Raw genomic sequence first — 14994 nt, 5'->3', positions numbered from 1 at the left:
GGTGGTAATTTGAGCAAACTAATTAGCCTGTATGAGCAAAATGTTATACGGTGAGATATGTGACGCTAAAATATGCTTCGTAACGTGAATGCTATCCTGTTGTACATCTGAGGTGAAAAAGTGTTGACTGCTAGCTACCGCGTCTTGTTAGCTTGTGTTAGCTTACCATTAAGTGTTCTAGCACAACTTGTGTCAAACTCACCTCTCACAGGACTCTACTGTCATATTTAACTTTTCGTCAATGGAGACATCCTTTTTTCAGCTACGGTAAAGTTGTCGGGTTTAAAATGAGCTGTGCAGCAGCACTGAGACTGGCAGCGTTAGTAGTTGAAGGTCCACAGAGCCATGCAAGAAGCGGTTTGTTTATCTGACAGACACCAGAGTCACAGTCTGTCCAGCGTCACCCTGCTGGCCCGGGGCCGCGCTGCCTTCATGGCGTTCCAAACTTCTCGCTTTATCCCTGGATGTCACAGTGACTGAGAGTCTTTCAAATTACTGTCATTACAAAACGTTCATTTTGACAGCAAAAATAGATAGATATGGGTGTATAGGTTGTTGATCAAAAATAGAGCAAGGGGTGTATAAGATAAAGGTTTTCAGTAATTTATCTCTCAGGGGTTCTGTAATGAACACCCGCAATTCCTTGTAAGGGTCCTCTTTAAATGCCTACTTAATTCAGTTAATTTCTAACTTGGTTTCAATGCCAGGCTTGAGTGTTTCACCTGTTTTTTTTGTTTGTTTTTACAACAGTTGCAGTATTACCGACAGTCTCCGAAGGCAACAACACCATTGCGTCTCACCCCATAGTCCAACCGACTTGTGGGAGATGGATGACCACTAGTGGCTACATGCTGCTAATGCTGAGCTGTTAGGGGTGGTACATTTGTAGACATGATTTTATTGGGAGGGAATATTGCATTGGTTAATTTTTTCATTTATCATGACTTTCACTATTTTTTTAACTACCCTTCTGTTGCAAGGTATCCTCCTAATGCTCCTACAGAACCCAATAATGTAATAATTTACTGAAAATGCAGTAAAATTTGCACTTAACTTTTTCAAAAATGTAGTAAAGCCCAGTAATATAATGTCATGTCATCCTGACTAATATTGTAATTATGTTTTTACTGTTAGTGTGGTATCTTTCAGATGGGCAGTTTTGTTTCTCAAACATGATAATGTAAAAGTTTGGACTGAATATGTTTATTTTCATTTAAGACTGCTACTTTTTCTGTTTTAAGATGTTTAGATATGTTGGGTCTGTCTCTTCGTCTTAGTCTTAACTGTGTACCCCACCTCTGACCCTATGTCAGTTGGATTAGGTTCCAGCCCCCTGTGCCCATTTACAGGATACAGTGGGTCTAGCAGATGGATGGATGGATGGATGGATACCTCGGTTTGGAATAAAAGAATCACTGTTAAGCTACAGTGTTGACTTGTAGTGCACCATACAGCCATATGCACAGGGATGCAACAAAATCATGGTTTTAGTGGGCGATGGACTTCTGGGACCATCCACTATTTCAGGTCAGATAAACTTCTGATCAACACTGGAGACTCTACTTAACTGTTCCCTAAACCTTCATCTTTATTATCTAAGCCACAGATTTCCATGAAAACACTGTTTCATGAAAACTTCCACAATTCAAATAAATATCTTTGAGTAACACCTCATTTAAAGGGTGTTTACACGAAGCATTTATTACACCAGCATATACACTACAAGACACCTGACATAAACATACATAACCAGCCTTGAATGCTTGTTCCAACTCGTGACAAAAAAAATATTATGTCAGGATTCAATTGTAAACTGAAACAGTTTAGAACATTACTATAATACTTGTCAAGTTGATGTATTTTTGGAATTTATTACATTTTTGATAAGATTACATGCAATTTAACAAGAAGAAGAAGAGTTTACATGTCCTCCTATTAAGTCAGTATGAATATATGCTCATTTTGTGGAACTGGTATTTCCTGTAAGAAAAAACAGCTGCTCACAAGTTTTCCAGGAAATCGTATTAACACAGCTACATTCATCAAGAATTATATGATTTTACTTTATATAACTGATATGTTCAGTTGTACATTTCATATGAATGCCTACAGTGTCCCCATGTCACTAGAATTATTCAACACTGAATTTCATTTTCCAGCTTCATTTTCTGCATCAAGATATTGTATATGATTACTGCCATGCTGGTTCTATGTTGCTGGACACTTTAATATGACAGAGTCTTTGTTAATGATATTATTAACACTTGTGCTTTTTCTACTATCACGTCATAGTGTCTGATGTAAAACCAGACTAATCTTTAAAGTCCAATCCTCATGTGAACTGCAACAGGAACAATGAGCCTTCTATCTATAATTTTACTGTCTTGCCATTTCAACAGGGGGCTTAACAAAAGAGCAATATCTGTGTTGTATGCATATGTGTGATATTTATACAAACCTTCCCTTGTGTTTTGGATAAGTGGCAAACAGGATGAAGGAAAGGGAAGGCAGAAGCAGGGCACAGCAGGTTGAGCTAAAAATAAATTCACTAAATTGAAGTTCAAAGTCAAGCTCACTGCGATATGACAGTCACAGACGACTTTAAAAAGCTGTCACACTGAGTCAGGAAATGGCTGAAAACAATCAGTCAGCTAAACACAGGGTTTATATGTCCACAGTGAGGAGAACTAAGTGGAAAATGAGGAACAACTGCGGAGGGGAAGGAACAGCAGAGACTAGTGGACGGGTACGAGGTAGCAGCATGAGGCCACTGCAAATACACACTGAGGATGGAGAGATATTCTGATGATAGAACATCTATGTGTAGATATCACCATGGAGTCTTGTTAATTTTATAATAGATTTAACATCAGTTCACGTTGTATTTTAGGCAGAAGAAAAACCCTCCTGTATGCATTTAGGCTTACACTCTGTCCATTGTAATATTTTACCACAGGACAAATAGGATCATATAAGCTTGGCTAAACAGTACGCATAGTGAGCTGTGATTGCTATAATTACTATCATGCCACCATTGAAATCAGTCCAATGTCAGGAAGATAAAATCGACAGGAATGCACTGTTTAATATGATCCACAGGGCACTGATAAAATGCTTCCTGAGATTTCATTATTTGGCAAAGGCTGTGATATTGAAATGTATAAATCCTCAAAGGTATGTACATACCTTTTCAATATCATGTTGCCCAAATCCATCAAACACTGTCTGACCACTGGGTGGCATTGGTATCAGTAGAGACTTGCTCTGTATTTGTAGGATTCTTCTTCCTTTTTTAATCATTGCTAATGCAAGTGCAATGGCTGACAGCATCTGTAATGGTTTGTGTTCACTGTGAGGATGAAAGATAGAGCGATAGAGAGAGCCTCAGCATACCAGTCTGTGTTATCAGGGTGTCCTTGGGCTGCTCCCTCTCTCACTCCCATCTCCGTCTGCTCACGTGTGGCAGACTGGGAGAAAAGGCAGAAGCTGACAAGGGGAGGGCAAATCTGCTGTAACAGTACAAATTCCTTCTTCTGCATCTCCTGAAAAGCTCTTCTTCTAAGTATATATTTCACTTAAAGTGATGATACTTCCAAATAATGAAAATGAACCAGAGACCTAAACCTAGTTACAGTTCATTTGAAAATCTTACTCTCAGTCTCTCTCATCCAGATTTAAAAGCTCAGAAACCAGTTTTATTTGTTGTATATCGTCCTCCTGCTCCTTACTCTGAGTTTTTATCTCAATTCTCAGACTTTTTATCTGATTTAGTGCTCAGCTCAGATAAAGTCATTATTGTGGGTGACTTCAACATTCATGTTGACGTGGACAGTGACAGCCTTACGACTGCTTTTAATTCAATATTAGACTCAATTGGGTTTTCTCAACATGTAAATAAACCAACTCATAGTTTTAATCATACCCTTGACCTCGTTCTGACTTATGGCATAGAAATCAAACAGTTAACAGTATTTCCCCGGAACCCTCTTCTTTCTGACCATTTTATGATAACATTTCAATTTACAACAATAGATTGTATAGGAGTTAAGAATAAATATCATTACAGTAGATGTCTGTCTCACAATTTGGTGACTAAATTTAAGGAAATAATACCCTCTCTATTTAGTCCAGCACCACTTACTGATATAATGGAAGGGAAATATTATAATTTTACCCCCACAGAAGTGGATTATATTGTTAATAATGCTGCAGCCTCACTGCGTACAACACTTGATAGTGTTGCACCTGTAAAAAAGAAAGTTCTATCTCAGAGAGGACCTGCTCCTTGGTATAATTCCCAGCTGCGGACTTTAAAGCAGGCGTCCCGAAAGCTGGAAAGGAAGTGGTACTCCACTAATTTAGAGGAAGTTTATGTAGCTTGGAAAAAAAGTCTAGTAATTTATAAAAAAGCTCTTCGTAATGCCAGGACAACATATTATTCATCTTTAATAGAGGAAAACAAGAACAACCCCAGGTTTCTCTTCAGCACTGTAGCCAGGCTGACAAAGAGTCAGAGCTCTGTTGAAACTTGTATTCCTTTAGCTTTGAGCAGTAACAACTTCATGAGCTTCTTTACAAATAAAATTATTACGATTAGAGAAAAAATTAATCTGGCCCTTCCTGCAAATGTCACAGATGTATCATCGAGTACAGATACTTTAGAATTGGCTGTAAGACCAGATGGATATTTAGAATTTTTCACCCCCATACATCTCTCTGAACTCATTTCAATAGTTTCTACATCCAAACCATCAACATGTCTTTTAGATCCTATCCCAACTAGACTGTTCAAGGAGGCTTTACCTTTAATTAATTCCTCAATGTTAGATCTGATTAATCTCTCTCTAGTAACAGGTTATGTACCACAGGCTTTTAAGGTTGCTGTAATCAAACCTTTACTTAAAAAGCCCACTCTAGATCCAGATGTTTTAGCCAACTATAGACCAATTTCCAACCTCCCATTTCTCTCTAAAATTCTGGAAAGAACAGTTGCAAATCAATTATATGAACATTTACAAAGGAATAGCCTGTTTGAAGAGTTTCAGTCAGGCTTCAGAGTGCATCATAGCACAGAAACAGCTCTGGTGAAAGTTACTAATGACCTTCTCATAGCGTCAGATAATGGACTGGTCTCTATACTTATTTTATTGGACCTTAGTGCAGCATTCGATACAATCGACCACAAACTTTTATTACAGCGACTAGAACATTCTATTGGCATTAAAGGAACAGCACTGGACTGGTTTAAATCCTACTTATCAGACAGGTTCCAGTTTGTGCATGTCAACAATGACTCTTCTGAGCATACTAGGGTTAATGATGGAGTTCCTCAGGGTTCTGTCTTAGGACCAATACTGTTCACATTATACATGCTTCCCTTAGGCAACATTATTAGGAAGCACTGTATTAATTTCCATTGTTATGCTGACGACACTCAATTGTATTTATCTATGAAGCCAAATGAAACTAATCAGCTAGCTAGACTGCAAGATTGTCTTAAGGACATAAAGACCTGGATGACCTATAATTTCTTACTACTAAATTCAGACAAGACTGAAGTCATTGTATTTGGCCCCAAACATCTTAGAGAATTGCTTTCAAAGCATATAGTTACTCTGGATGGCATTACATTGGCCTCCAGTACTACTGTGAGGAACCTCGGTGTTATCTTTGACCAGGACATGTCCTTTAACTCGCACATAAAACAAATCTGTAGGACTTCCTTTTTCCACCTGAGAAATATTGTGAAAATCAGGAACATCCTGTCTCAGAGTGATGCAGAAAAACTAGTCCATGCATTTGTTACTTCTAGGCTTGACTACTGTAATTCCTTATTATCAGGTTGTCCCAATAGCTCTCTGAAACATCTACAGCTGATCCAAAACGCTGCAGCCAGAGTACTGACGGGAGTTAGCAAGAGAGATCATATTTCTCCTATATTGGTTTCTCTTCATTGGCTTCCTGTTAAATCTAGAATAGAATTCAAAATCCTTCTTCTGACATATAAAGCTCTTAACAACCAATCTCCATCATATCTTAAAGACCTGATAGTACCATATTACCCTAGCAGAACTCTTCGCTCTGAGACTGCAGGCTTACTTGTTGTTCCTAGAATCTCTAAAAGTAGAATGGGAGGCAGAGCCTTCAGTTATCAGGTGCCTCTCCTGTGGAACCAGCTCCCAGTTTGGGTTCGGGAGGCGGACACCCTCTCTATTTTTAAGACCAGGCTTAAAACCTTCCTTTTCGACAAAGCTTATAGTTAGGGCTGACTGGGTGACCCTGACGGGGTAAGCTGGTGTTTTCATTTGCACAACTGACTTCCCCTCTTGACGTCCCTTTAGTTTGCCCCTAGTTATGCTGCTATAGGCCTAGGCTGCTGGGGAACCTCTCTTGATGCACTGAGCCCTTCTCTAACTACCTATGTATTTACTACATATACCATTATTGCATTACATTCACTCTGTTTCTTTCTGTGTCCTTTCTCCGAGTGTCCCTGGTCCCAGAGCTGGATGCTGGATGCTTCAGATGTGTGGCTGTGTTTTATGGTCCTTGTGTCCCACCCCCCCACCTCTCTATCTCTACCCCTCTATCTGTATCCCTCTATCTCTATCTCTACCCCTCTATCTCTACCTCTCTACCTCTTCTGTCCCTCTCAACCCGCCCAGCCAGCAGGCAGATGGGTCCCCCCACATTAGAGCCGGGTTCTGCTCGAGGTTTTTTTCCCTGTTAAAAGGGTGTTTTCCTTGCCACTGTCGCCTTTTGGCTTGCTCTGGGGGTCAGGCATATGGGTTCTGTAAAGCGTCTCGAGACAATTTGACTGTAATTGGCGCTATATAAATAAAATTGAATTGAATTGAAAATACATCTCTTCTTTGTAGTATACTGTGCATCTGCCTTGATTATAATGCAAACTGTATTCATCCTATATCTTTATTGAATGCATTCCCTTCTCTGGACACACATCTGTCTGCACATTTTTTGCATCAGCCCAGTTTCTGTAGTTTTGATCTGAGGCCATCCACATGACACAAACATATGAATCATAAGAAAATACATCTGAGTCTGTATTTTCATATACAGGATGTTCTGGTACACATGGCTTCTGCACTTTTGGATACATCTCAGCACCATCTGTGAATACTAGCAGCTCCCATTTGTGTGTGCTAATTTCTGTATATCTCCTTGTGAAGCCACCAGTGCGTATTCCAGGTGTGAATTTTTCATACACATCAACATTTTGTATTAACTAATTTACTGTGTGGCAGTTGTTTTTTGTTGTTGTAGTTTACATCAGCCTTGAATCTACATGATATATTTCCTTTTGGAAATTCTGCTTCAGCCAAATGGCCAGAGGCATGCATGGTGCTGCCTTACAGTATTTTATTTCAGAGAGATTTGATTCTCCTCTGTTGTTGTTTGTCATGAATTGGCACTGTGTCAGACTATCTGTGCAACATGGAATGGGACATACAATACAGTCACATGCAAAAGTTTGGGCCAAAAATAAGGATCAAAATATCTGTTACTCTGAATAGCTCTGAGAGTAAAACATGGCACAATTCCCAAAAGACATCAAGCTAAAGATGATGCATTCCTTTAATTTTTAAAGCAAAATTTCTTTTTTATGTCCATCTTTTACAGTTTCAAAACAGCAAAATAGGACCATGCATCCTGTATGGTCAGCACTTAGTAAGTTCTACAGCTTCTAAATACGTTTTGTAGATGCTGCTAGACTTTCAGTTCTTGTTTGGAGGATTTTCAACCCTTTTTCCTGCAGAAGGTTTCTGAGAGAATCTTGTGCTATCTTACATGCACTGATCTTTGAAAGTCTATGAACAGATTCACTGTAATGTTCTGGTCAAGAAACCATGGGGGCAACATCTGCAACACGTATCTTCTTACATAGACCACAGTGAATTTTGAGGTGTTTTCGATGATTTTACCATTACAGAAGCCCTCCTTTGTTCATCTTTAGCTTTAACAGGTGTTAAATTCTTGATATTGCTATTATTTATTGTAATTGGATCCATTTTTCAATCTACCAGTGAAACATTTCAAACACAAGCCAAAGCATGATGTATTCACCCTTGTTCTTTTAATAAAATTCTGCACCCCTTTTCTTCCAAACATACTTTTGATCATTGTGGCTAAAGATCCTATTTGAACTCACTGAGATTCATTTAGATGTTCATTTGCAAACCTATGACACAAAATTTTATATATCAGAAAATTCTTCTTCTGATGACTCTTACATGAAAATCATATTTATTTCATCTGAGCCCTTATGTCCCCCACACTTTTCAAGGCAAAGTGCCATTCTTTTGCTTCCAGACCTCAACTTGAACTCCACTGTCCCTGCTGATAGCCGTTTCTTAATTACACTAAGAATCAAAGAAATGGCCACCTGAAAATGTTTGGCTGTCTTATGACAGCCTTTATAAGCTGTGTGAGTATCAGTTATTTTAATTTTCAGAGTGTTAGGCAGCTACATGTAGGAGCCCGTGACTGCTGATTGTTAGGACGAGATTGGAGGAGTCAGAGTATTTATAAAGCTTTGAAATTCACTGGTCATTCCCAATGGTGACTTTGACCAAAGTATAGCCCTACCAAACTAATTAAGGTCTGAGGTCTTGGTAAAAGTCATCTGAAAACCCAAGTTTCCTCTGGTGTCTAAAGTTTTGTATGGTGCTCTTTCCTTTTTTCATTTTGAAAGCATATAAAGCAAAAATAACACTGATTTTCCTAAAATGTTGAAAAGAAAATTTCCTCTTTGGCTTTAAGTTCTTTGAAGATCAGTTCAACTCCTGCGTAAATAACTATTCAGAGGACCTGAAATTTGCGACCAAGATTTTTGCATGCCAAAGATAAGCTGATATTTCCTTACTGTTTTCGGTGAACGTAACACTCCTCAGGTTATATAATATACCAAGAACACTTAACAACACAAACCAAAATTTTTAAGACAAACATGTCTTGTCAAGTTCATTTCTAAGCCTATAGAGTGTATCACAGACAAGACCTGCTGCTTTTCTTCATTTCTAACAGGAATTTATGAATTACATGGCAAAATATTCATATAGTCTAGGTCTTGACGTGTACATGATACTAGTGAACTGTGTCACTACCTGTGGGACACAGAATGCAACCTGTCTTCATGACCCACTTCAAGGGACTGTCCAAGACAAAAGTGTCAGAATGTCATGCTGTGCTATTTGTGTAAAGTTCAAATATAGGACCTTCATAGCCGGAGGACAAGAGCCTTTAGATAACCCACACTTTTGTGAAAACCAGATGATATGACATATAACCTGATAGGAGACGTATGAATTACTACTCCTTACATGAGTGTGTACCAGCAGAGTTACGCAAAACAGACACAGAGGACAAGTACGACTAACCCCACAAAATCAGAAATATGCCAACAAGCTGTCTTCCAGAAACATCATAATTCCCATGGCCCATTTTCTCACATTGTGTCTTGTCTCGGAAATTCAGCAGGGAAAGGATGTGGTTGTTCTTCCTTCAGCCTTTTTTTCCTTCAGGGCTTTTGTTTGCAGCAGCTTTGTTTCCTCTTTTCACCCTTGTTCTGTTAAATGTATCACAGACCAACAGAAATATCTGAGCTCTCTGAACTTTTCTGCAATAAATTTACAAACTTCAAACATGTTGCAGAACTACAGGGAAAACTATGGAGTTTTTTTTTTTTCAGCAGCCACTTTGGTCAATAAAGCTAAAAGCTGATCCCACAAAAATTCACACAACGCAAAGAAGCAACCCCAGAGGTGAGAAAGTAATGTAGTCGGAGCTGACAAAGAGATTCATTTTCAAAGCGCTGAGAAAGCCACTGGGATTTTTAACTTTCAGTCACACTCATAGATTAACCAGGTCATGCTCATACTCCAGCTAATCACTGCTGACCATCTCCCATCACTGTATGTCTTAGCTGGGAATGTAGGTGATATGTGCTTGAATGTGTCCAGCAACATGTGAACCCTCTGACACATGCTGCATGTAAGGCTTTAAGCAGAACAAGAAATGGTGGGCAGCAATAAAGAAAAACATGAAGTTCAACCAATATCATTTTCAAGATGTTTACAGTAATTGCCTTGATTCCTTTGGGTCTTATAGGCACTGGCTGTAGGGATTTCTTTTATATTGCGTTGGAAAGAAAAACCCTTAGAAAAAAAAATATCATAAATTTATCAGCACTTTACGGGCAGAAAAACGTCTGGTGAATCATTTCCCTTCACGTTTTATGCTCTGTCTGATATCTGGTAACAAGGCTCGAGTGATTGGTTTCACTTCCTTCACAGTAAACAGACAATGAGTGTAATGTATTACTAATACTGCTGTTAGTACTATATTTATTATGTACTTGTGTATTGAGATTACATATTGTTACAAGTTACTGCACAGCTTGTGGCACATTAATGTGATATTATGTAGATCACTGATATAGTGCTTCTAATGTTGACTGCTTGTTAGGCTGCTGTTAAGCCTTGATTATACTTCCTTGCAGACTGTCACAGGTCATAACGTGGCCATTACTATTCCACTCAGAGGGCTGTTTTCCATATATACACATTACTACTGAGCATGTGCACTATTGCCCTGGTAGTGTAGTTGCTGTGTGGACAGATTCATGGAGATGACAAAATTTCATCACACAAACCCTAGAAAACCCTCACAAATGCAAAAAGTATAACACTGGCTTTATACTTGTTGCAAGTACACAAAGGGGTCTGAGAGGGTCCACATGATGTAAATCATTATCTCCCCAAGTCCATGAAGGTCTGCACAGACCCCACCAAACCTTATAATTTGTGTGATGTTGTTATAATAACAATAGTGTGTATGCACATAATACATACAGTAGATACAACCTACTGCACATATATGAGATGGACTCCTGCAGAGTAGAAAAGTATGATAACAGCAATCATTACTTATCCATGGTGTCCACAAGAGACTATAGACAATGTTTAGGGGAAAGTGATTGCTCATAGTAACGGCCAGTTGTTGTTTCCTGTATCTGCTTGTCCACAAGGGTCCACAAGGAACACATGACATAAATTATATCATCTGCCCAAGTTTTGCGGGGGTCCGTATGAGCCCCTCTGTCTTACCCATTACAGTTTGAAGAGAACTGCATATCTGTCCACTTCCTGCTTTTAAGTCTGCATCAGTTGGTGAACAGGACTGTAGAAACCATGAACTGGCATTTAACATTTAGGTATCCATTCTGAAAATTCACACAGAGGTCCTTAAGACTCAAAATGTCCATAAGGTGGCAAGAGAGTAAAATAATCACAAACTTTTACCGGATCTGTAGTCCCCCTAAACTCTGTGAAGCATTTTAGCATCTTTCAGCTGATTGTTTTGGCTATAACACAATCGTCAGTGCCATGCCATGTCTCCCTACTGTCAGTGGTGGGAGTGTGTGTCTGTGGGCGTGTGTGTGTCTGTGTATGTATGGGTGTGTGTGTGTATGTATGTGTGTGTGGACGTGTGTACGTGTGCATGCTTCTGCAGTTGTGTGCATATATGTATATATGGAGGGAGGGAGGGACGGGTTTTCTTGTTTTTAATGTTTTTAATGTTGTAAAGCACTTTGCATTGCATTTTTAACTGTATGAAAAGTGCTATATAAATAAAGTTGGATTTGATTTGATTTGATTTGATTTGATTTGATTTGATTTTATATAAGGCATGATCTTTACTGGCTTATTTCTGCCTCAGTTTGAATGTGTAAACAGAAATTAAAGCCTTGCATGATTTTCAGGTCCCAAACATAAGACAAATGTGGAAATAAGGCATCTGTTCTGGCCGCTATATGGAGAAAACTCTGCTGTATTCCATAACAACTAAATAACGCTTGCTGAAGTCTTAATTTTAATCTTCAAAAAACTGCTGAAAATGGCTGTCAGATTTTTCCAGCTACTGCTTAATATGTTTCTGAGAGTTTCTCCAAAATTCCTCGAAGGTTGAGAAGAAACCCTTAAAACGTTAGGTAGCTAAGTTTACACTATTGTAATTGCCAAAATTAAAATCCTGTCAGGCCAAAATGCATCCATGAGATTGAATTTGAAAATCCATTAAATTCAATTCCTTCCTAAAAGAGTTTTTTGAGGTTATTAAGTGCCAGAGTACTTTTGAATTTAGTGTCTGTTGAGTTCAGTTCAATTTAGTTTATTTTTATAGGGTCAATTCACAGCAATTCACAGGGTGCTTCATATAGTAACATAAAGACCATGCAACAGCATATTACAGAGAGAAAACCAATAAATCCAAACAATTCCATCTGAGCAAGTTTTTGAGGACACTGGAAAAAACTCCCTAACAAGACGAAAACCTCCACCAGAGCCAGACTCAGGGAGGACAGGCACCTGCTACAACCTGCTGGGTTTAGGGTGAAGAGGAGGGAATTCCTGTACTTACTTTATGTTCACTAACAATACTTGGTTTGCCAGTGCTGAAAAGGGAAGCAACTATATTGCAACAGAGACCCAGTATGTGAGTCAGTATGGAGAAGAAACTTGAGAAGCATGCAAAAACATTTTCTTACGCTTTAGATACAAAGAAACTGTGCATTTAGAGGAAGGACTACAAAAAACTGTTCAACAGCAAGGGTTGAACATGTGTTGATAATGTTGCTGGATGGTGCCAGACAAAAGTTTCACACTGCAGATACCATATAGGTTTAAAGACCTGAAAATGAGTGAAAGTACAGCACCTGGCCAAAAAAAAAAAAAAAAAAAATCATCTGGATTTAACTAATCAAATAGGTAAGAGTCTTCCATTGGATAATTACTGCAGCTATTAAAATGTTTGAGCTGGCAACAACTTATTTAACTCTTGCTGATCCAGTGAAGAGCTTCTCATTTCTTAAACAAGCTACTTATCACACTTGTTGTTTTAACATAAATTCTTAATCCTGTGCTTCTATCTAGCATGTATTTTATTTATTTTGTTGTGTGAGTTGGTGTTGTCTGTTTTTAATTGTTGCAATACTAATGTTTCTGCGGCTGCTGTCTTGGCCAGGCTTCCCTTGAAAAAGATATCATTCTATCTCAACGGGACTGACCTGGTTAAATAAAGGCTAAAAAAAACAAAAACAAAAACAAAAAAAAGCAAATATATCAGAAGACGAATCCTGTGGTCATGGAAAGGATGTTAATCTGTCTCAGAAGGGTCAAATTAATGGCCTGTATCAAGCAAAGAAAACAACTAAGGAGATTTCTTAAATGACTAAAATCAAGTTAAGAACCGTTCAATGCACTATTAAAACCTGGAAGGCTTGTGGTGAACCGTCTTTGAGGAACAAATGTGGTCAGTCATGTGGTCTGAGGAGTCCAGATTTACCCTGTTCCAAAGTGATGGGCACATAAGAAGAGAGGCAGATGAAGTGATGCACTCATCATGTCTAGTGCCTACCAGCCTGTGGGGTTTAGGGTTGTGATCTGGGGTTTTTCAGGTTCAGCAACGTAATGTTCCCAAAGAATGAGTTCAGCTAACTACTTGGATACACTGAATGACCAGGTCTTTCCATCAATGGAGTGTTTCTTCCCATGATAGCACGGGCATATTCCAAGATGACAATGCTAGGATTCATGGGGCTCACTTTGTGAATGAGTGGTTGAGAGAGCATGAGACATAATTTTCACACATGGTTTTGGCCTCCACAGAGTCCAGATCTCAGGCCCTTTGAGAATCTTTGGGATGCTCTGAAGACTTTGTGCAGCAGCCCAACTCTCCTATCATCAGTATGAGATCTTGGTGAAAAATTAATGTCTCTGGACAGAAATAAATACTGTGACTTTGCAGAAGCTTGTCCAAACGATGCCACAGTGAATGAGTGCCATACTCAAAGCTAAAGGTGGTCCAACAAAATATTAGAGTGTGCAACTTTTTTTTGGCCAGGCAGTGGATTTAGTTAGTGCTAATGGCCCACTGTAGTACTGGTTTATTTTGTACGAATATCATACTATAGCCTCTGTACTCATTGCTTTACCTATTTCTGTTTTCTAACAGAAAAACACGTTCATTTTCATATTCATATCGGTTCGATTCCTACCTCAGCCTGTTTGCTGTGGGTTCTGTAAAAAATTTGCAAACACACAAAAAAATAGCACAAATTTTGATTCAATTAGGTTACTAGTAAATATATAGCTTTGTGTGTGGTATTGTGTCTCCTTAATCCTGTCCAGAAGGCTCTGAAAATTAGCTTAGTGTAACAGAATCCCTATATTTGGGCTCAGCCACAGATTGGGATGACACCTTGGGAAGGAATTCTGAATTCATCCTTGAAAACCTAAACGATGGCCATGGACAGCCTGCACATTTCTCCACAGCTCAGGAAGGATTAGTGTTTGAAAACAATTAGTATTAGTCTGCTGCATGATTCAGAGAGGCCCTGGGCTTCTCCTTGTCATACAGCTGAAAGAGCTATAAATTATTCTAGGTGTCTGAAATATAACTGTATTGACACATGAAACTGCTGACTGGAATGCTTTGGAAATACTACAAAGGCAGCAGTAATTTGTGGAGAAGGAAGGATTTCTAAGAATATTTTTTTAATGGAAGCACATGGTGATCATTTTTGGTAACACATGAAAATTAGACTGATAGTCTCTAGAGACGACTGCGCGCGACTTTCTGATTCATCAGCTTCATTGCCTCGTAATCGCACAGTCCTCTGCTGTAGAGCACCGTTGTGTGGGAGAGTCCTATTCACCAACACACATACCGGACCTCAGCCACAGCCTGGTATCTGTCTGTGTGTGCAGGGATGATCAGGACCACACCTTCTGCCAGCGCTACCTGAAACTGGAGATGCAGGGGTACCAGTAAAGGGTTAGCTTTCATTGTCTTTGTCTTTTTTTCCCCCTTGCCCCTCCTTCTTCTTTTAAGCATAGACAGGTACAGGGCGTTAGATTATTAACATACAATGCTCTGGTATTTATTGTTTTACGTAACCTCTGTCACTGAAGCCAG

General features: G+C 38.9%; 1 protein-coding gene across 15 annotated transcripts in view; it reads right to left on the bottom strand.

The window, feature by feature from the left end:
* LOC111567935 (RIMS-binding protein 2) overlaps positions 1 to 379 on the bottom strand; it is a 112448-nt gene extending 112069 nt beyond the window's left edge. For 11 of the 15 annotated variants that reach the window (XM_035947709.2, XM_035947712.2, XM_035947713.2 and 8 more), the window contains exon 1: positions 203 to 379. In XM_035947709.2, coding sequence (XP_035803602.2) covers positions 203 to 225 — 23 coding nt within the window. In that variant the 5' untranslated portion in view covers positions 226 to 379. The remainder of the gene's footprint in view (positions 1 to 202) is intronic. The other 4 variants (XM_035947720.2, XM_055017163.1, XM_035947717.2 and 1 more) reach the window with 2 other exon arrangements.
* Between the last annotated feature and the right edge of the window lie 14615 nt (positions 380 to 14994).

This window comes from Amphiprion ocellaris, chromosome 14, assembly GCF_022539595.1.
Source record: "Amphiprion ocellaris isolate individual 3 ecotype Okinawa chromosome 14, ASM2253959v1, whole genome shotgun sequence".
Classification (NCBI taxonomy): Eukaryota; Metazoa; Chordata; class Actinopteri; family Pomacentridae; genus Amphiprion; species Amphiprion ocellaris.
The sequence above is the reverse complement of the archived record's forward strand: the minus strand, read 5'-3'. Positions and strand labels throughout refer to the sequence as shown.